Source organism: Atractosteus spatula, chromosome 1 (assembly GCF_055471065.1).
Source record: "Atractosteus spatula isolate fAtrSpa1 chromosome 1, fAtrSpa1.hap1, whole genome shotgun sequence".
NCBI classification, from domain to species: Eukaryota; Metazoa; Chordata; class Actinopteri; order Semionotiformes; family Lepisosteidae; genus Atractosteus; species Atractosteus spatula.
This window is the reverse complement of record NC_142706.1, coordinates 46,581,358-46,603,769: the sequence shown is the minus strand read 5'-3', so window position 1 is coordinate 46,603,769 and position 22,412 is coordinate 46,581,358. Positions and strand designations below refer to the sequence as shown.

Sequence of the window (22,412 nt, the reverse complement as noted above, 5' to 3'; positions counted from 1 at the left end):
TGCTGCTGACTGTGTAAGCATTCGCCCCCAGGAGTCAGGGCCTGGGGGAAGCACCATTGGCAGCAGTTATAGCCAAGCATTCTTCTTGGATACATCTGTACCAGCTTTACTGGGTAAACTGGTGCAGTTTTCACTTGGCTTTACGCTTCTTCTTGGCTCTACATTTGCAAAGCGCTGTGTGTATGAGCTGGCGGTAGGGGGCGGCGGGGCTCGTCGTTGTGGAGCCTCAGCAGTCAGAGATACTAACCGTTGTGTCCCGTGCGCAGGAAGTGGGCTGGGCCTACGCAGAGCACCTCCTGGAGCAGCAGCTCCCCGAGCAGGCCGGCCTGCTCTTCTCCCGCTGTGGGCAGCCCCAGAGGGCGCTGGAGGCCTTTGTGTCCAGCAGCAGTTGGCGGCACGCCTTGTGCATGGCCACCCAGCTCCAGTTCACCCCCGACCAGCTGGCTGGCCTGGCGCGCACGTTGGCAGGTACAGAGCACAGCACAGGGCCAGACGGGGTCCTGTTCTCCTTAGTTTTGATGGATTTTATTGCCTTGCTAAGGTGCTGGTTAGAAATCATTTTTAGAGAAGTAATAATGAACTTTCACACTTTGTGAGTTCTTACAAAAGTTTATCTATACTAAATGTGTGGAGTTTCTGATATACTGCTGAATATAGATGGACAATTCCTCAATAGTGTCACATTTGTACACATTTTGAGTTCAGAAAAGATTAAGCCTGTGAAACCAACCTATTAGGTTTCTTTAAACTAGCAGCAACCAAAATGGCTGGTATAAGTAGACTAAGCTATATGTTTACTATTGTTAGGGCCCTTCCTTGATTAGTATTCTAATCCGTATTATAGTCCTCCAGCACTAAGAGGATGGTATAGTCTCTTCCAAAGCCATGTATTAAACAATTATCCCATTGTGATATACTACATCCTAAATGCACAGGAACGTGTACTATAGGTTAATATTGATCTATATGTCTGTTTGATGAGACGTTAAATTTAAAATAATTCTGAACTGCAGCTGGACTTGGCACTCGTGCCCACATCACAAAAGGAACAGCGCAGCTCTGGGCACTGCAAATTAGGGCAAACGGAAAAGGCAGAACTGAAAGGTGTATCCTTTTTTAAAGGACGGGGTCCTGTTTGACTGCAACATAGTGACATTTGCTAAGTTTGCGGTTGAGAAAATCCCGTACAAACTGCCAATTCAAGCTCAATACAAAGTCCGGGAGCAGAAGACACAAATAGAAATTCCGTGACGAGAATAGGAGAAACACCATATTCCCCTGCAGGGCGTATAGAATAAAGTGCCATCTCACCAGGTGGTCTATGTCCTTACTGTTGCAGGGAAACTGCTGGAGCTCCACAGACACACAGAGGCAGCCCTGCTGCTGGAGCAGTACGCAAAGGTATGATGTATGACGGAACTCCCCGAGTGATGATGTAAAGCAGATGAGAGAGATTTATAATGAGACAAATCTCATTAAAGCTTGGACTGCCTCTGAGGATCTAAAAAAATTAGGGGATGACAAATGTTTTTTTTTTACAACATGGGTTCTAAACGAGTGTGTGGATCTACACCTAAAGGGAACTGCAGTCCCGATTTCTCAGACTGGTTATTAAATCTCAGTAACACAATAAATTCATTGACGGTATAGAAAAATTCTCAAATTTCGAACTAAGCACAAAATCATGAACTTAGTGAAAGTACCGTAAGTCGCCATGTTGTCGCAAACCCCTGGTCTCACCATGGGCGAGAGCAAGAGTTCCCACAAATAGTGATGTGGAGTGGCCCTTCCTGCTCACTAGTCACTGTAATAACTAATGTAAAGTGATGTACTGTACGAGCAAATAAGTACAGGTTGTGCAGCAAATATTTCACCACAGAAAGTTAGTCTTCTGGATAAATTAATAATAATATTGCTTTGAGTACTTTGAAATACCTTATATAAAGGAATTATATTATTAAGAGTGCCAAAATAGATGTTCTTATAATGAAAGACTTGTGTAATATCTGTGTAAGATCAAATACAAGAAATACTCTTTTACCTTTACCTTTGGAGATCAATGCAGTTTGCATTGTGCTTTTTGATAGAATGTTATCACATGAATGAAATCAAGTAATTAATTGGTAGATGTTTCAATTATGATAAGAATCATTACAATAGTAAAAGTAGAGAAGCTTTCATGATTCTGTTATAGTCTCATACATTTTTTGTTTTCCCCTGCTCATTGGAAGATTTGTAGAATATTTTCTTTGGTCTTGGTCTTTCTGCTGTACTTGTACTGTACAAGAAGAACAAAAAGAACAGTCTCCCATCCCAACTCTACACAGACCATCAAAGAGTCAAATAAATTCTCCAGATTCCATTTTTAAGATCTTAATGATTTAATGATTTCTTTTAATGATTTTTGCCTGTGTTTGTAAATCAGCTCATGGTTCTTCGATTTTCTTAGAGTAACACTTAAAGTTCTGCACTTCTTTCCTGTTTGTGTCAAGTAAAATACCACAACAAAAGATACCAGACAAATATATCTTAATTCAAAATTTTAAAAATGACCAAACTTAATTTCCTTAATATTCCAAAAGAGGGAAATGAATTATGCTAAATCCCTTATATACCTTATAAAGTTAAACTGCGTAACTAAAATGCGACTAAAACTAATTCAGTTTTAGTCAACTAAAAGGGTGACTTTACTTGACTAGACTGACTAAAATGTATGTTACTAAGATGTGGCTGTATCTAATAGAGATTTTAATCTACTTGACTAAGACTGACTAAAAGAACATGGACCATTGCATTGCTGTGTGTGTAGTACGTGCTGTAAAAAGACATAAGTAACTGTCCCCCTCACCCCAACTCAGGACCAGGCGTGTTTGTTACAATCTAGTAAAAAGCAGACCATGCTGAGATGCAGGTGCTGGGTAGTGGGTACTTGGGCAGGGGGCAGGGAGAGGCTCACTCAGCTACATTTGTCTCGCAGTCCTACACTGTGGTGCCGTGAATTTGGCGGTTAACAACCTTCAGCTCGATTTCATCCCGTTTTTTCCTTCTTCCATCCAAGACCCATCAACGAAACCAAATTGTAAATAAGTGAGTTTGGGAATGTTAAGTTCCCAGATGCCCAGACCCTATCGTATTGCATTGGTTGGGAAGAAGGCCGAAAGGTCGTTGTTGATGGAGCTCCCTGCTGTTGTTTCAGGACTGTGAGGAAGCCATCTCTGCTCTGATTGAGGGTGCAGCCTGGGAGGAGGCTCTGAGACTGGTAACTGTTTATTTGATGTCTTTCTTTGAGGCTTTTCTGGCTTTGTAGGGTAAGGAAACTATCATAGATAGCCCGTCCAACTCACAGGGGAGCTGGAGCCTATCTCAGCCAGCAACATCATAGACCATTTTTTTAAAGGTCCATTCTAATAAGTTGCATTAGGAAGAGTGTTATCAGAGTGCAAAAGTCCTCCAGCCTGAAATTGACTGGATCTTTTCCTATTTCTCACCTCCAGATTTATTCCTCTATAAACTATACAGTTCCTCACCTTTCTTCTGAAATCTGAAATAGCATCACTTGTGACTGTTTTTGTAAGTTCAAATAGCTATTCTGATTTTCTCAAATAAAAGTATTCTTGCTTTAAAGGTTAAAATTAAGAAATGTCTGGTACGATTTCTTAAGACATAACTTGCTCATCAATAGCAGTGGCAGTGTGTTACTGCACATGTGGGTGCCAAAGTCTTTACAGTTGCAGTTCAGTATTGTACATTGTTTCAAAATGTGTGGCATTTCATTTTCTTTCTGTGCAAAACACACTTTGAACTCTTCAAAACAATTGTATTGAATGTATTTTAAAAATGATGTATTATTTCCATTTAATGTAGGTTTATTTATATAACAGACTGGACATGATGGAGACAAATCTGAAGCCTGCTCTTCTGGAAGGTAAAGCCCATGAAATTGCTGATCAAGTCTTTACCGCAACACTGCTTTAACATGTATTTTATTATTTTATCTTGTAAGAGGTAAACATACTCTATATGCATAAAAACTAAAGTATATTGATCATTTTATTTCTTCTCTGTTTTGGGGGAATGTTACTTGCAGCTCACAATAATCAGATGGCCTTCCTTGAGTCTCAGAGGTCCTTATTCATACGTCATCAAACACGTTTGGCTGTCGTACGGGAACTGAAAGAGAAGGCTAGGCTGGAGCTCCTGGGTAATTCAATCCAATTCTGATGCGTTTGCTTTTAGGCACAGATTCATGACACCCAAATGAAGATGTCTGAGTTATTGTGTTCACTGAAGAGTTTCCAAGGTATTTCATATTTACCTAGTCCTTGTTAAACCAGGCCAGAAATACAATTTAAAACATATTTCTATTTCTACCTATTGATTTAACAAGGGCACAGACTGAGATAACTAACATATTTGGAAGCATTTCAATTCTGTTGTTGTGTTTGTAGAAAGTGCCAGCTCTTGCAATATAACTGTATGCACTTTCTTGTCAAGCACTTTATTATTTGCTAATATTTACTTTTGACACTTGACATGCTTTTTCCAAATTATTTTCAGTCTTTCACAAAGTATTGCAAAGCAGACATGATCAAAATCCCCTCAGAAGTAAACCCTTCAAATAGAGAGGCCAGGGCTCCTTTGTGCATGGATGCTTAAGAGAGCTTAAGTTATACTTGAGATTTAGCGGTGAACTTTAATTTCAAGCATTGTGTTTGTGAGCACAATTTTGCTTTTCGGTATTTCTGACAATGTGATTGGCATTATTGTCTGGAAAACGGTTCCAGACTTAGAACTGTTTCTGATATGGCTGGGTTTACATTGTTTTACCGTTTCTAGTCATATAATCTGGAAAGCTTCTTATCCTGTGAAATATATGTTTTGCTGTCTTGTATTATATCTAATCTGCTACACCTAATGTATACAGTGCATGCCAGAACTGAACAGCTCGAAAGTTAAAGGACAGGAGCAGTCTGTTTGCCATGACCTTAGATCTTGAACGGGCCAGAAATGCTGCTTAAATATCCTGACTGTCATCTGTGCTGAATTCAGATGAAGAAGCTCCCGACTGCCCTGATGCAGAGCTGTTCTCCGAGGCGAGCAGTGTGATGACAGCTAGCAACCTGAGCTCCACATACTCCCAGAGCAACTCCAGGATCTCTGCGTACGTGCCAGGAACTCTTTTATGGACGATGTCTTGACTTGTGTCTCCTCTTTGCTGTTGTTTCTGCTTAGCTACCTATTAAATTTACAAGCCGGAGTAAAAGTTAGCTGGTTTTATAAAGAGTATCAAAGGATCGCATTTGTCTCAATATAATTAACTGTTCGTACACATTTGAAACTCTAAACTGGCGAATACTGGACAATCCTATGAAGTGGCGTGCCACAAAGCCAGGCAGTCTTTGAGTTGAACCCGTGGACAAACCACAGTCTGCCTTGGTATGCTTGAATCCATCTCGGCCTGTCTGTAGGAGATCCTCTAAGAATCGCCGGAAAGCCGAACGCAAGAAGCACAGCCTGAAAGAGGGCAGCCCACTGGAGGACCTGGCACTGCTGCGCGCCCTGGCTGAGATCATCCGCGCTGTGGACAAGCTCACAGGTGAGCTGTCCTGGAGGGGCGTGTGCTGGTGGCAGGGCACGTCACATTACATGTAGGCGAATGAATAAATGGGGGGAGAAAATGTAATGATATAATAATACGTGTTGAAAGAAGCAAATTAATGAATCAGAATTGATTTTTGTTACCCCGATTTTTTATTTTGACATTTATTCATTAGATCATGTATCATTTGCTGTACTTAGTTGTTTTATGTTTGACTTTATATTGCCTCCTCCCCCTTTTTTCTGCTTTGCTTGCTCTTTTTTCATCACCCAGCAGTGTGGACGTCAGATCATGGCTTATTACTGTAAAACTGTCTGATCGTGAGTCTGAAGAGTTTTGTACATGTAGAAATGACAACTTAGTACAGTTAGAAAAGTACTTAGAAAGTACAGTTACTTACAGTTTTGATGAAAACACACCTGAGATCTTGTGTAAATTAAGAACTGAAGGAAACGATTTTTTTAATAGATGGATGCGTGTGTAGTTTTCTGTAGGAGATACATCGCCTCACAAAAGCAAATGCCGCAGGAAAAGATATTAATATCTCTGATTTACATGTACAGATCACAAAGTATATGCAGTATTCTTGCTTAGTTTTTTTAAAAGATTATACCCAACATATCTATTGAAATCTAAAAATTAACTTACTGTATGTCTTGTACCTGTATTTTTCATATAGGCCACAGTTTTTTAGAAATTTTAATGTTATAATTATTTATGCCATCAAGTTGCTATGATTGATTTGTACAGAAAGTGAACAGCACTCATATAATTCTTGGTCGTGTGGGTGAATTCCACACAATTCAAATACTGCTTTCAAAACACATATGCATTTGATGTACAGTATTTAAACTGAGCAAAAAGTATCTGAAGCCTTGCTTAAAATTTAACTTACGTTGCTTATTTTTTCTCACAATTTTTAACTGCAGTGAAAGCTGTGCAGTGACTGTGATTTAATCCATGTTGGGTTTCTGTTGCTTCTGTCCAGATGAAGTGCACAGCCTACTGAAAGCACTGGTCGTGTTTGGCTATGATGACAAGGCTATGAAGCTGCAGCAGGAGTATGAAGAATCGCTGCAGCTGATGGACAGAGCCATCCCTGAGATCTGGCGGGAGGGTCTCCAGCAGGACAGCACTCCGGTGAGCCCCCAGTCCGTCACACGCCTTCAGTAAACCACATGGCAGGGAGATCACAGTTCGTAAAGCTGAATTCTTTGCTACTTGGCTTCAAGCACTGGCGGCTATTACCAGTATTAGTCAGGGTCATGACCCTAACCATCTGTAACCAGGACACCCCAAGGGACACTACACAATAAAGCTGATGGCCAGGGTTAGGCTGGCATGAGACAACCAGAACTCGTGGATTTTGGCAAGCGACAGTAACTGCTGTGACCTCCTGGCAACATGCAGACTTGCAGTGACATGAGAGAGAGATCCTGAGTTGGTGCTGTGTCTACTGCAAGGTTTGGTGCCAGAAACTGAATGCCTCTGACAGCTGGCTAATGGTTAACATTAATACACCGTTGAATCTTTTATTAAGACTTTCATGAAGATATAATTATATTTTAGGTCTAAAATCAATAATAATACAGACCAAGCTTAAAGGGTTCACTTTTTCTTGGCACAGTACTGGACTACACATACAGTACAGTGCCTTGCAATAGTATTTAAATGTTGTTGGATTAAAAGTGATAAGTATACACATCTTTTTCCAGTCAGGATTTTTATTACAGATTCGCATGATCAAACGGAAAAATTAAGAATTAATCTGTCAACAGATATCTTAATGTCAAAAACTGAAATTGGCTGCTTGCATAATTATCCAGACCCCTGTGCTCTGGTAGCTCTAAGCTGATGAAAGGTGACAGAATTTGCCCTAAAAAGGATATAAGTGCCTTACCATTGGCTTCTGCCTATGCACTATTGAAGTGACTGTCACATTTACTGGATAAAAACACCAGTTTAGGGATCATTGATCAGGCAGTGAATCTGAAGGAAATGTACGAAAATGAAGAGTATTTTAAGGAAGTCAGAGATAAAGCGATTAGAATACATAGATTAAGAAAAGGGTAAAAAACATCAAAGTGTTTTGATATCTCAGTGAGCACTGATGGCTCAATAATCAAGTAGTGGAAGCTGCATCACACCACCCAGACACAGCCTAGAAAAGGCCATACCTCAAAACTCAGCATCTGACTGTTGCCATTTCATCCGCTGCCCATACACAGCGTGAGTGTTGTATTTAATAATATACCTGACAGTAATAATGTGAAATTAAAAAGGAAATTTCATTGATTACACTGTGTCATATGTTTAGTAGTTATTGAATATATTCTTTGGCTACATAGTATAGTATCTGTACTATATTGTTGACAAAAAAACAAAGAGCTTGTGTTATTTGCACAATAAGTAGTAGATCAGAACACACTTTGGAGATGCAATTTATATAAATTACCAGCTATGTGAAAACAATAACATAAGCACAGTGCACATGGGTCAGAAGCCATGGAGTTTCGATTTTCCAGTAATCAATATGATTAAATAAAAGCATGTATCAGGTTGTCAGCATCCCACAGAACAAAGACCTCAACTGGGAAGTAAGATAAGATAAGATCACTTTATTAGCCATATACAATTTCTTGCATTAGGAATTCGTCTTTTTTCGATTTCTTTCTTTGTTACCATTTCAGGGATTTGAATGACACTACGGTGTCGGAAACACTAAGGTAACTTCAGATAAAGGTTCCAATTCAGAAGTGTCAGCATCACAGAAAAATTGCTAAGCATCCATATCTTAATCGCAGGCAGCTGTAATTTGTAGAAACCACAGCAGTTGTATCTGATTTATTTGGCTAATAACGTCCCTGTGTCATCAGTTTGCCAATGTAACCCAAGCTGATGATGGTGAATAATCCGAGCCAGAGGCAGTGTGTAAATGCTAAATAGTTAAGGTCTCAGCACAGAGAACTTGGTTAAGCACCCAGGTTAACTGGGACATCAACAGACTTAAAACAGACAAGATTTAGAAATTGTCTCTTACAATAAGAGACATCAAAAGGACTTGCCAGTAACTCTCAGGTATTTCATTTGCTCCAATAAAATAACCATGATTGATAGAATCAGTATCTACACATTAGTACAGAAGGAGAAGAAAATTAACCTGACCAGAATATTCTTTATTTTTATTCACCAGCAAATCATAACCTGTTTCAGTACAGAGTTTAACCCAGTAAGAAAGGTTCACCAGGTTATTAAATGCAAGACGATTTTGCAATTGAACTGAACTCATCTGTCCCACAGTTTTAGCAGGAAAAGGGTTAATTGGAATTTGCACAGTGGTTATTAATTACTTCAGGGTGCAGACCAGATTTGTTTCAACACCATGACAGCAGACTTTAAGCTTGCAGGTAAAGGTACTAATTTCAAGGATTCGTTGATGAGGTCACTTACTGTACATGGACAAAAAGCAGAGAAACTGGATTTGAGCAGGAGCAGAGGAATGCGACCCTAAACGTGGGTAGTATTTCTCATGGCTATCACCTCTGTCATATAAATAGCACCCACCGCAGTACGACTCAAGCTTGTGACTGCAAGGGTGGGTGTAGTTGGTATGATTGTAGAAGCTGAAGTCAGCAGTTGTCACACAGTAATAAATGTATTCCTGCTATTATTAGAGTGCACCAAATTATAAATTTTTTTAATGGATGTTTCAAATAATGAAAACAATAATCGTACATCTCCCCTTTCCATTTTATACTATTAACATTTCCCAGTGTGGTTATGGGTTAGAATTGTGGTGATTTAAGTAGCATGGTTTTCACTCTCTGGTCACTGTAAGTGTTGGCTGCTTGTGTGAAGGGAAGGTCTGTACTCAAACAACACATCATATTTCACCATTCAGAATGATGGAAGACCGGGGAATAGGCAGAAGAAAAATGACACAGCAATGCAATAGCATATATAGGACCATTGTGACAGGTTGTGCTGTCCTGAATTCATACATAGGCCATGGCATACTTGTGATCTGTGCTGAAGGGTCATTTCCAGAGTCTTTTTGCTAGGAAGCTGTGCCTTGATATATCTGGCATGCAAGGGTTTGCACTTAATTTCCTAAAAATAGTTGCTTATTTTCTTCTGCCTCCTGTTAGAGTTGGCACAGCCTTTCCTTCATGAGTGATCGATTCTCATGTTTTCATATTGTCATCTTTTTAGTAGTTATAGAATTATTGTCCAAATAACTTAATTTGTCATTCCTTCCTCGGCAATATTTGAAGGATGAATGACGCCCTCCTTTGTGTAGGCTTTCTGATATTTTTGTCAGTTTGCAGTGCAGGAATCCTCACTGTCACGGTCTTTTGAGTTATTTTTTCATTCTTTCTTTTTTTTTTTGCTGCTGTTATCATGACTGGATGTGATTGAACAGTAAGTTGCAATGGATAAATGCTAAGAAAATGTAAACGTTGTGCTTTAAGGTCCTGGGACCTAATTCAACAGCAAACAGCATCACGGCTTCATACCAGCAGCAGAGAGCATCCACACCATTACATCAGGGTATGTATTACCACTTTGTTTTGAAGGAATGTGCAGTAGGAAGTCGAGCAGGATTTGTGGAGCTTCTATTTCAAGCTCCTACCAAAGGGTGGCTATTTTAAAGATCTTGTTACAGTCTTGTTAAGTTGTTTTTTTAAGGAAGATGAATAATGCTGCATCTTGAAATAGTGCCTTTCAAGGTGCATCTTTAGATTTAGATGAAAACATTCAACAGAAGACATGTATACACAACAATGCAGTGTTGTGTAAGACAATTTGAAACTCATGGCTGACTTGCAATCTCCAGTATAGTCAGTTTTGGATCTATGTTAGATATGTAACAGATTTATTTGGGAGTCCTGTTTAAAAAGCTTCATTACGGTCATTCCATTGTGCAGCCTCAGTAGATTTGTGTTTGCTCTTTTTCTTCTTAAAAGCTATACATCACATCATTGAATGTAGGTCTCTCATATTTTATATTTTTTCTTTTTTTTAGATGCAGAGATCTATTTTCCTCCAAAAATGAAAAAGAACATGAAATGGAAGCTTAATCTCCTGCAGTAGACTACCTGTACAGGGCCACATTGACACATTTGTATTTAAAACGCCAGGCACAATAAAGTTTCAATAAACGTTTCACTTAGTTTCACTGTTTTGCGTGTTGCTGCTCAAAAGTCTTGACTCAAAAGTACAGACTCCAACCCTGGTACTAGACAGCGCTTGTCCAGAGGATTTTATAGGTAGATTTTAAATGATCAACTTCCAAAGGCCTGAAACAATTTAACTATGATTAGATAAATAGATAACGTGTTCATTTACTGTATCTAGTTAAGAGATCATCAATAACAAAATCAGACTATCCGTTAGCCCTCAGTGTTCCCTTCATTCGAACATTACTTGTTTAAATGATCAATTTGTTAAACGAGGGTTTCTCATTTTTAATTAATAGGTGATTTATGTGTCCTGTAAAACAAACTGGATTGGGGATCTCCGGGAGCAAGGCTGGAGATCCCTGGTTAAGTAATAACTCATTAATCCCGCCGATTCTACAAGTATTATAGTACAGTAAAAACATCTGATATTCTCTGGAATGCTCAGCTATTGGTGAATATGATAAACCATTGCTACGTGTCAAGTAGCAAGCGGGTCGTGCTTGTCAAAGGTGGTACTACATATTGTAACACTTTTAACATGCTTCACATGCTATATAATATTTGTCTTTATCGTTTCTTTTTAATAAAAACAATTTTGTGCCGCTAAACGCATCACGAAAATGGCATGAAGGAGTAAGTGACATACTGCAAAACATACTTTTCAGTCTTTCCTGTTTAATTCTAAATACATTGATTTTAAACCCCGGGAAGTCGATTTACCAAATTATCGTTTTTCTTGACTTTACATTAGTTTGACATTTTCCAGTATAATTCATGTTGGGTTGCACCCACATTAGGGCTTATGCTTAGACATTATATTAACCAGCCACTCAAACTGTATAGAAAAGGTATGAACTTGTTACCTGGTAGGACATGGATGCCCAAGGTGTTTTTTTTCTCTACTGAAAGCAAACGATAACGGGTAACAAGAAACGATTTGGTTTTTGTTCAGCGAATTTTAAGATGAAGTCCTTGGACATTCTTTTCTTTCTCGTTCACTTAACTCTAAAGACTTTGTAACTTTAACTTGTCGCCATACAATTTCTTGGAAACTTTTAAAAACATTTTCGATAGATGATAAAAGGTCCCCTCTCCTCGTACTCTTCCTTACGAACCCAGAGTGACTGAAAAGCCTGGAGCGAAGCGAGAATGGAGCCCCCTCTCCACACTGCGTAATTGCGCTCAGGTACCGCCACGACCGCGGCTTCGCTTTTGGGAGCAATTTTGTCAAGTTCGTACTGCAGGCGTTCGGGGAATCCCTGGAACATTGTTGAACCGCCACAGACGACAATATTCTTGAGCAAATCCTTCTTAATTTGAATGTCACACTTGTTGATGCAGTTCATTACCATTGTCTGCAGTCCGGGTTCCCTGGAACCCAACGCGATGGGCTGAAACAAGGCTTCTGGGCAAGCGAATCGCTCTTTGCCAATAGAAATTAAATGCCCGTCTGGGAGCTCGTAGTCCACTGAGTAATCATTTTCATCCGAAGACATTTCGTGGTCTGTGTCAATCGAGATATAGCAACATTTCTTCTTGATATCTTCCACAATGCTGTGTAGATTGTCTGGAATCGTCTTACCCGAATTCTGCAGCATGCTCAGCAGGTAAGCGTCGAGACTCTGCCCGCCGTAGTCCACTCGGCCGGTGTGGCTTGGCATGTGATAGCCGTCATGAATGGGAACCGCGTAAGAGCAGCCGTGCCCGCTCTCTAAAACGATGCCCGTGGTTCTGCCGTACGAGTACAGCGACAATACGGACTGGTAGGCAATGTGAATAGCGGGGATGCTGAATGTCTCGAACATCAGTTCTGCGAATTTCTCCCTGTTGGTTGTGGGGCTCAGGGGCGGGTCGGAAACGAGCACCGCATGCTCTTCGAATGGGACCTGCAGCTCTTGTTGGAAGACGTACTCCCACAGGCGTTCAACCGCCTCCCAGTCGGTCACAATGCCGTGCTGCAGAGGCGCCGTCCACTCCAAGTCCGGTCTCTGCAGGAGCTCCTTTCCAACAAAGCTCTCTCGGCGGCTGAACCCGGCCAAGTCCGATCTCCGACGCGTTACCCCCACCGCACTGGGAATCACACAGGAAGGTCCGGGCTGTCCTGCAAAGCCAGCCTTTAGGTATCCTGTTCCCAAATCTATTATCACGGCCTTGGTGCGCTTAACGACGACGCGTTGCCGGGATTTGGGTACTGGGTGTTTGTCCGGAGCGCTTGGGCCTTCATTGGAATTTATCTTGATCAATTTAGCGACTTTCGCAGGACCTTTAGTTGGAGTAATAGGGGCCATCAGGCCGTCTCTTTGGTCGAGTTCTGACATTTTTACATCTCCGAAGTTAATGCTTTAAACAATGTGTAAATACCCGATTGATCCGTACCGAGATTTGAGATAAAATGCGGTTGTCAATACAACAGATGATGATGATCCTTTATGACGAATTAAATTTGCGTTGGTGCAATGTAACAATGGAGGTCAATAAGGCTGTGCGAGTTTACCACGGATAAAAGCTGAGTTAAGAGTTAAACTTTTTCCTTATACATAACTGTTTATTACATTTATGTTCATTTGAGTTTTTTACATTTTTACAATTTCTATTAGTATATACTGTAATACAATTGTGAAACCGTTTTACACTGTGAAAAATGTATATGCCCCACACTCAAATTTAAGACCCACAAAACGTTACTGTTATTTTACAGTAGTAAAATGTTTTATATTTTAAGTCATTCAAGTCAAGGTAATGGCAATAGTACTGCAGCCAAAAACGTAAACATGTTTCAGAAACAAGTTTCTGTACTGAAAGAAACACAGCTTGGCATGCAGGATATCTATATTAGCAGGTAAGTGTAACTATTTTGTTACCACACAATTACTGCCTTAGTAGTTCAGGTGGGTAGTTCAGGTGGGTACCAATTACTGCCTAATACGTTTTACCTAATTTAGGTTTATACAGGCAAAATGTGATGTTCCTGATAAATTTCTTATCCAGAAATTCCAGAGAAAAATCTGATTTCATACAGAACCCTATACTAAATGAAAATATGATTGAGTCATATGCACAGGAAATTTGTTGGTAGCTACAATGCAGATGAATTCAGGAAAATGAGACAAATGACAAAAAAGACACATTTTTAAAGTTTTGGACTCTGCAAATGTTTTATAACCAATATTTGTTTTCCAAAGCAGAATAAATTGACTGCTCCCTCTTTACATCTAGTGGTAGAAAAACAAAAAAATGAAGACATGGGAACCTACCACAAACAGAAACTTTAAGTGATCAAAAGCAGTCCTCCTTTCCTGGAAGTCAGTTAACACGCACATAACCAGTGCCTTTTGTGTTCGTGTGATACAGAACTATTGTAAAATTCCATTTGACAGAAGAACATACAGTTTCCAACATCATCTGAAAGACGTGCTAAGATCTCTTCCAAGTCATGGGATTAAGGCCTCAGCTTCCACCCTAGAAGAAAGACAGTCCCTGTCTCCTTTGTCTTCACCGCAGTCACCGGCTCACAGCTGCTGTGACTGCCCGCATCTGTGTCAGCACTTTCTCCACCCCTTCCCCGCTCAGCGGGGCAGGTGAGATTTCAAGTGCAGTTTCATCTGAGGGATTGTAGGCATGTCTTTCTGGCAGACGTGACACCGGAGTGGCAGTTTCAGTAACTCACTGATCCCATCCTGTACTGTTACTGTCCCATTCTGCTCCAGCATTTCCATGACAGCTGCAGCACAAAATCCAATAAGCATTTAATACAGCCGATGAAAACGGCGTTTATACTTGTGTTTTAGTAATGTAATCACAGAAGAGGCGCTTCAAATAGTGCTTATACACATTTTTTTCCTCTGCTAATTAAACTTCGGAAAAAAAAAAACTGAAGGTAATGAAATCAAGTATAATTGTGTCTCAGTGTCCTGTCCTATGGTGTAGTGACGCTGGTATAACGGCCCACTGAGCAAAGTGCAGAAGTGATGACCCCCCCCCCTCTGAAATCTAGACAGTGTAGTTATCCCCTGTGTGTGCCCGAGCCCACAGAGGCAAGGAGAGCTGCACTCATCCCGTGCAGAACTCCTTCTGGGCTGGACCTTTTCATAGCTCTCCTTTTTAAAAAAATAATTTTTCCTTCTGCTGTGACACCTCCAGCTACTTTACTTATTTAACCAAATGCAAAGCTCTTTTGTATGTAGTTGTCTCCAGTGGATACCATGTCCTTCTATTGGGGACAAAAGGAGTGGCTTCGTAAAGGAACTGATAATATGGGGCACATTCACCATACCGCAGTGGTAGCAGCTGTGCCCTTCAATTGAACCATCTAGCTGGACAAACACCTCCTTAAACAATCAGTATAAAACAACATCCTAATCACAGAAGTAAGGATGTGTCAGATTCATAAGAATTGCATTTAGAGTTTTCACAAGCATTCAACTTCCATCCCCATATAAGATATGAAAAGAGCAGAGCAGGAGACTCAATACAAATGAGTCCCAGTTTGAAATAAAACAATTTATAGCACAAATGAACATTTACATTTCTAGTTTCTTGGGAATTAGGCAGATGCAATCGGTACTTTATAGCATATCATTTAGTGGCTATCCATTACAGCGTGTGCTATACAGTACGTATGAAACACTCTTACCTTGGGATTCGAGAAAATAGTCAGTTGTAAAGGAATTCCAGTGTTTTTTGTTTTTCAAGCAAGGGGAGTCAAAGTCTTGGCTAATTACATGAAGGTGAACATGGCTGTAAAACAACAGTAAAGGGGTTAATTCCTTGAGAAGCAACAAATATGCTTTCCCAGAGTCTGACTTGACAAAATAATGTGAGAAATTAGTTATAGTTGAGTTGAGAAAATATTAAAAAAATCACACGTCCAGCTCGGATACACCGAGATACATTTACAAATGAATGTACAAATCTGCAGTAGTTACAGAGCCTTTTGGAGTAGCCGAAAGACGTTTCTCTGTTCCTGTAATAGTTCGCAACGCCGTCAGTCAAACTTCATTTTGAAAACAAATCCCACGAGTTGTTGAATGACAGTGAGAGGCTGGTTGTGTTGCCAAGCGTGGCACACCACTCTCCACCAGAGCTTTACCTCATACTGGGAATAGCATGGTACCCCAGACGGAACTGCAGGCTGCCAGAGTCGGGACAGTCCCGCACCATCTTCTCTGCCACGCTGTGCATATGCCTCAGCAGACCTGCGTGCTCCCTCCTCAGGGCTTTCAGGCTAGAAATGGACTCCCAGGGCAGCACCAGCCAGTGATACCTGGCCTTAGGGTATTTATCCTTTATGACAACCACTTTCTCATCTTTGTACACCTGCAGCAACAGACACGTATTTCAATAGTTCAACACCGACAAACTAAGGAACAGTGATATAGCACGGGATTACATGGTAGAGTGATTTTTGGACATAGTATACATGGCTTCGTAAAAAGGTCAGTCTTATTTGTTAGATTTCTTTGTGGCTTACGAAAATACAGTATTGTATAGTTACAGTATTTATTACTTGATTCTAGCAGGGAGCTGTGTCAGCGAGTGGGCTTTAAATCTTTTCAGGTGCTTCAATGTGCAATTCTACACCCACAGGTTCCTCTTGTCTGCTGCCATTCTTAAGAAAGGTGACAAGCAAGAGGAGGCCATTCAGCCAGTCCAACGTGTTTGGCAGTTCATTACTTAGGGATCTCATTCAGCTGTTTTTTGAAGGAAGCCCAAGCATCAGCTTCAATAGCAACTTTGCATGAGTATGTAACAAGCTTATTATCTTCTAAAAAACAATATAAAAATAAATACCTAGGTTAATTGCATTACCTGCATTTTTGGGTCTTGCATAGAAGCTTTTAGTCCTTGACTCCAATGTCCCTGAATCTGCTGTAAAAATGAAAATTGCTGATTATGCTACAGTGTCAGGTGATGTATTTCTGTGCTAACAGTATTTGATTGACATCACCCTAACAAGCCCAGTAAAGCTTCAATGGGGCACGATAATTTATTTTTTTTGCCTTTAATAAAGACCTATTGAAAGGTCTAAAAGACCACATCTCTAAAATTATAGTTAGAAAAAGGTCCTACAAGGAACACTTTTCAGGGGGTTTTAAGAGCAAAGCCTGGGATACACAAATATTCTTTAGTTGATCAGTAACAGTATAGGCTGCTCTCACTTACTAGACTTTAAAATAAATGGCATTGAAAAGGCTCAGTGAGAGGAACAGGATTGAAGAGCTGTGCATTTTATATGCATGACCACTGCTAACAATTACTAATTGAATTACTAATTTAAATTACTCATCATTAACAAACATTTAGTTGAAAAATGCCTTTTAGTACAACTATATAATCATCTGACATGAACGTATGTAATTGTTTTTATCTCAGGGTTCAACTCTCCAGCTGGGAGTGGACCCAGAATGCACTCCCTCCTCTACATGTGGAAATTCAGGAACTGCTTGGACAGTTCTCCTCTTCACAGGCTCTACAAGGACATTCACCTTCTTTTCTATGGCGTCAGCTGGGTTTTTAGGAGCAGGCGAGACATGCAGCCTCTCACAGCTGCTGGGATCAGAGCTCTCCTCTGGCTCGCCTGTCCTGGGAATCTTCATGCTGGGGGCTCTGCCATCTGAGGTTCTGTTTTCTACTCCAGGCTGGTGTGGCCTCTTCGAGCCTGACGTCTCCTCCGGGCCAGGAGAGGCTGTGCTGTCTGAGGTCTCCTTACGGAACTGCACTGTGTAGCCGTACAGCTGGTTGACAATGTGCAGCAGCTGCCCAGGCCGAAGACTGACCTCATTTCCTCTGCCCACCTCCACCAAGTCCACGCTAGTGGGATTTACACCAAGCTGCAAGAGAAAACAATGAAAATGAACAAATGAAATATTCACACCTCCCTATGACCATCCATCCCACAACACTGCACAGAAATGCTGAGTACAAGCACCACAATCAGTGGTGAACGGCTCTCATCCTCCCAGATTACAGTGCTTCCTGTTGGCAGTTCCAATTGCACTTCTAATTACAGTAAATGCCTTCATTAAAATCAATGACAATGACTTTGAAAAAATAAAACCTACTGAAAGTAACCCTGAAGGAGCAGAGCTGTGCATCAGTGCTTTAGTAAAAAAAAAGCTACCATTCACAGAAATGCAGTGAATTCTTAATGACGGACCACTGTTCAGATACTTGAATTTGAATTCAAGTACTCAACATTCTGCAAGACACTGAAAAAGTCAACCCAGAAAGAGCACTGAATCAAGACCCAGAGAGCACAAATGGAAACTATGTGGTTGCGCATTTAAAACAAAGAACAAAAAACACTTCTTTACCCAGAGGGTGGTGGGGGTATGGAACAAGCTGACCAGCCATGCTATTGAAGCTGATACCCTGGTTTATTTCAAGACACCTGGATCCTTAAATCAACAAGTTACTAACTATTGGGCTGCATAGCCTCCTCCTACCTGTTACCTTTCATTAGGTTTATTTAGGTAATTAAGGTAACACTCATGGTAAAGACTATAATATATTCAAGAAATATGTCTCTTGTTGGATAACATAAATAAGTGCAGAGATTGCACATAAGTACACATAGTTTACATTAAATTCTAGTATACTTATGTATTGGACATTGGTCATTTCCCAGCATGTATTTTAAGAAACATAAAAACACACATAAACAGGTGAATATACTTGCACACATACAGCAAGATGCACTAATGAATAAAGCAAAAAAATACTACACACTTAAGAGATAACAAGCAATACAGGAACACAACTATTACAATTCAGTAAGAAAACACTTCAGAGGTATGCGACATATACAGGATTAACTTTAAAGTTCTATTTAACTGAAGTGTCACATCGAGCTTCTTCAATTTGAAAATGATCCCCAATGAGTCCACTGTTCCATGTGGGTTTGGAGCAATCAGTTTCTAAGAAGAAGGCATTTCAACTGGTCAAACATTTTAAATCACTCTTGTATGTTGGGCACCCACCTGCTTCACAGTGATGTATCCTTTGTTGTAATCTGCCCTGAGATGAACTAAAAGTACACAGAAATGGAAAAACAAAATTGTTTCTCAACGTTGAATTCACAACAAAATGTTTTCCCAAACTAAAGAGGAAGTAATATCAGATCAAGCTTTTCATGCTGTCAGCAGATTGCTAATTGCATCTCTTAAAGGAAAAACATGTTTTTAATCTCCCTTGTGATAGAATGCAAGGGAACAAGAAATACTTAATAACTCAAAAGACATTACACACCACGTGAAAGCACAGTTTAAATAATGTCAGATGGGAAATACTTTATATCTGCAACTTCATGAGCAACATACAACTCAGCTTGTGACTGTAGCTCTTTTCGCCTGACGAACTAGACTACCTGAACAATGATGGAACTCTGTGTCTCACCTCTCCAGGTGTTCACTGTTCTGCACTGCGATAAGAAACAAACACCCGAGCCTTTGGAGACGCCAATCTAACTCTGTTCTGGGTAGCAGCCCCCCAAAGAAACGAAATAACGCACATTTTCAGCTGTTTAATATCTTTAAAGTTATTTACAAAAAGAATCACTAATTTAATATACTGTTCCGTCTAATAAATGGAATAATCAGAAAATGGGGAGAATGTTTTTTACTTGCTTACTGTTGATGTCTGATCTGAGGGTTGACAGCCGAAAATAAGAAACATTTTCAGTGGAGGATTAACCTCTCTTAGTTCATTTGCAACTTTCCCGAACAGCTATGGCAACAACCAAATCCAACGGGTTGGGTTGGAAGCCAAATTCTGGGTTAGATGTGAGCAAAGCAGTTGCACACAGGGCAGATAGTGATGCAGTCCCGTGCGAGGCTGTGCATCGTAACACCCTACTGTAGCAGGACACCTTTGCTGACATCATGTCTCTCAGTGTAAAAAGCATTCAATGAGCCAGTCTTTTAGAAAAATGGGGTTAACATTCATTTGAGATCCAGTGCTTGGATGTCTGCCTTCTTTGGCAGATCTGACTATATACTATGCACTACCCTACAACTGCTGACACAACATACTGTGAAATTCACAAAACCAGCATGATTACGTTTACTGATCTGATTAACATGCTGACTGAAATCATGGGTGTGGAATTCGGGGAAAGAAGAGTGGAAAAGCCGGCTTGAGTTACTTACGTTACCTTGTTCTCTCGAGCATTTCTTGTCTACTATCGTAGTTTCTGGGCCCCGACCTAGGATCACCGTTTGCAGATGTGGCAATTTGATAGGTGCATGGGATCCATCTTTCCTCACAAGCCAGCAAACTCGCATTATCTCCCTGTCTTTTAGAGAGGGTGACAAAAATGTACAACTGTAAGACATGCTGACAATTCATGGTCTATTGTACACAAAGAGACTCAGTGACCACTTATGATACTATTCTTAAGACTCCCAGTAATTTTAGCAGCTACTGCACTGCTGAGACCCTTGCTTGCTATTCCTTCAATCTGCTACACTTTTGGTTTCTTTTTAATACCTGAGGGCTGTGAAGACCTAAGCGGACCTGTTAAACTCACAATATTCTAAATAAGATCTTACTAGCGTTTTGTACAATTTTAATAAAACAACCTTCTACTTAAGTGTTACACATACCTGTATATCCTGATATATTATATCTTCTTTTGCAGAATATTCTCAAAATCCTTCTAAATCTAAACATACTATGTATGTACACATCTTATTCCTAGTTTGTGTCCTCCTCTGCTTATACGTGTTGAAAGAATTCTGATTGTCCCATAGAATCCTACTGGCAAGCAAGTCTTGTTAAGCTAATCACTACATTTTTGAAGTATATCATTATTATATGCCTCCAAATTGTCCCCCTGTATGACTGGCTTGCACTTGCCCTGCGATGGACTGGCGCCCTGTCCAGGGTGTACCCTGCCTTGTGATCGTTGCTTGCTGGCTAGGCTCCGGCTTCCCGCGACACCGTATGTTATAAAGCGGTTTGGCAAATGACATGACATAAGCATTACATATAAGTATTTTTAAAGGACTTACATTTTGTCAGTGCTCATCAATCAGACGTGCTGTCATTATTCTTCAAGAATATCATACATTCTTTACAAACTTGCATATGTTTTAGGGTTCTTTTTTCTGGTTGATCCCATTATTGCATAAAATGCAGCTCAGCATTTAAGAATTTACTGTACATGGGGTATTTCTGCTGATCTGACACTGGTATCGCATTTAAAGCACAGGTTAATAACTAGCAAAGCCGGATTGATTCAATTTTAAATGGTATACAAAACATTTCGGTAAAACTAAGGCGAGAGCTGGATACTCTTCTAAAAGTTTCTGTACTAAATATTAATGGCGAATATTTTCAGTGGTAGTTTGAAATTGAATAAATAATATCGGTCTCCATTGTATCCTTCCAAATCCATCAAAGTAACTGGAAACCACCACTACAGCATCCTAGTCATATTTACACTACTATTTACATATTTGAGGCAGCATACAGTATGCAGCATAACATACCAAATTCAACCTCAGCAGGTACCATGAACGGCATTACCAAATCATCACTTTCTGACGATTTTTAAACACTTCAAAAGCAAAATCGGATTAATGTTCTCCTACTTTATAAAACATTCATTCACAGACTGCCTATAACAGTGAGTTATTAAAAAATAAATACCTTTAATGTACGAGTAGCACTTTTTCCTCTGAGAAAACTGGAACTGCAAATCAACGTCAGCAAACGCGGATGACATCAATATACAGCACGCGAAGAAGGACAAACTACACTACAAACATCCCGACAACGCTTGTGCAGAAATTAAAATCCGCTACTACAGTAGTCGAAGCGATAGTACTGATAATACAAGTTAAAGCGCTCTTAAGAGTTATTTCTCATTACTTAATTATAGTTCCATTCCTATAGTACACATTTGGGTGGAATGGGTTTCTAGACTTAAACTTTACCTTAATTGACCAAAGGACAAATAACTGAAGGAAATGTTTCAGAAGTATATTATTTTAAATTTTATTTATTTTTACTGCTTGTATAATTTGCAGTAATACGATTACGCTATCGTTTAGCTTTTAAAGTCATGCAATATTGCATTTAAGAGTTAACTTAGCAGTAACTCTCCAGAACAAATCGGTAGCAGCTGGTAGGCGTTGTGAATTTAATGCACACGATTAGTAAACGACGGCATTATTCATCTCACCAAGGCGTTTAGTGCACAATTTTGAAATCCACGTCATTAGTTTTCAATCCCGTCCTGATTCGAAATGTCCCTTTGAACGCGGAGTGCAGTCGTGGTCAACCTAAAATTACAGTCAGTTGGGTTTAGTAAAAGTTTGCGATTTTATTTAATGACGAACAAACCAGACATAAAAATAGAACCCGGGGCACCCAGTTGGAGGATGCGTTGTGAGTATTGGTGGGTATTTTAAGGGTCTAAAATGATCACAATTATTTAATAGCGAAATAACCTAGCAAAAGTGGCTTGGATATTGCTAAACGATATGTCCACACACACTAAAACGAAAAACTGCTGCAGAATCAGAGCCCTGCCACCGGCACAAGCATATCAGCATAGACCCCTACGTACCGTGGGCGGCGCGGCCGGTTACGTCACGAACCATTGTGTTACAAAATCCGGGTGTCGG

At 40.1% G+C, this 22,412-nt stretch overlaps 3 protein-coding genes across 9 annotated transcripts in view; 1 reads left to right on the top strand and 2 right to left on the bottom strand.

The window, feature by feature from the left end:
* elp1 (elongator acetyltransferase complex subunit 1) overlaps positions 1 to 10,780 on the top strand; it is a 32,117-nt gene extending 21,337 nt beyond the window's left edge. For 2 of the 3 annotated variants that reach the window (XM_088915878.1, XM_088915887.1), the window contains exons 28-37: positions 267 to 468; positions 1,340 to 1,401; positions 3,197 to 3,259; positions 3,865 to 3,925; positions 4,088 to 4,201; positions 5,050 to 5,161; positions 5,469 to 5,596; positions 6,588 to 6,739; positions 10,072 to 10,150; positions 10,626 to 10,780. In XM_088915878.1, the coding sequence (XP_088772004.1) occupies positions 267 to 468; positions 1,340 to 1,401; positions 3,197 to 3,259; positions 3,865 to 3,925; positions 4,088 to 4,201; positions 5,050 to 5,161; positions 5,469 to 5,596; positions 6,588 to 6,739; positions 10,072 to 10,150; positions 10,626 to 10,693 (1,041 nt within the window). In that variant the 3' untranslated portion in view covers positions 10,694 to 10,780. Of the gene's footprint in view, positions 1 to 266; positions 469 to 1,339; positions 1,402 to 3,196; positions 3,260 to 3,864; positions 3,926 to 4,087; positions 4,202 to 5,049; positions 5,162 to 5,468; positions 5,597 to 6,587; positions 6,740 to 10,071; positions 10,151 to 10,625 lie in introns of those variants that run through there. The other variant, XR_016091050.1, reaches the window with a different exon arrangement.
* A 1,057-nt stretch (positions 10,781 to 11,837) lies between these two features.
* On the bottom strand, positions 11,838 to 13,100 carry LOC148840966 (actin-like protein 7A). The gene has a single exon (XM_088913421.1). It carries the CDS (start codon positions 13,098 to 13,100, stop codon positions 11,838 to 11,840), a length of 1,263 nt encoding a protein of 420 aa, XP_088769547.1.
* Positions 13,101 to 13,918: 818 nt separating this feature from the next.
* On the bottom strand, positions 13,919 to 22,349 carry aptx (aprataxin). Of its 5 annotated transcripts, none has more exons than XM_088935977.1 (8): positions 20,793 to 22,349; positions 19,934 to 20,074; positions 18,762 to 18,808; positions 17,268 to 17,612; positions 16,591 to 16,650; positions 15,872 to 16,098; positions 15,416 to 15,519; positions 13,919 to 14,503 (listed from the first exon to the last, which is right to left on the bottom strand). In XM_088935977.1, exons 2-8 carry the CDS (start codon positions 20,061 to 20,063, stop codon positions 14,349 to 14,351), a joined length of 1,068 nt encoding a protein of 355 aa, XP_088792103.1. In that variant the 5' UTR covers positions 20,064 to 20,074; positions 20,793 to 22,349; the 3' UTR covers positions 13,919 to 14,348. The 5 variants fall into 5 exon arrangements, with proteins under 5 accessions (XP_088792103.1, XP_088791878.1, XP_088791958.1 ...); XM_088935752.1 differs by having other exon boundaries at positions 21,968 to 22,113; XM_088935832.1 differs by having other exon boundaries at positions 16,591 to 16,647; positions 21,968 to 22,113.
* Positions 22,350 to 22,412: the final 63 nt, after the last annotated feature.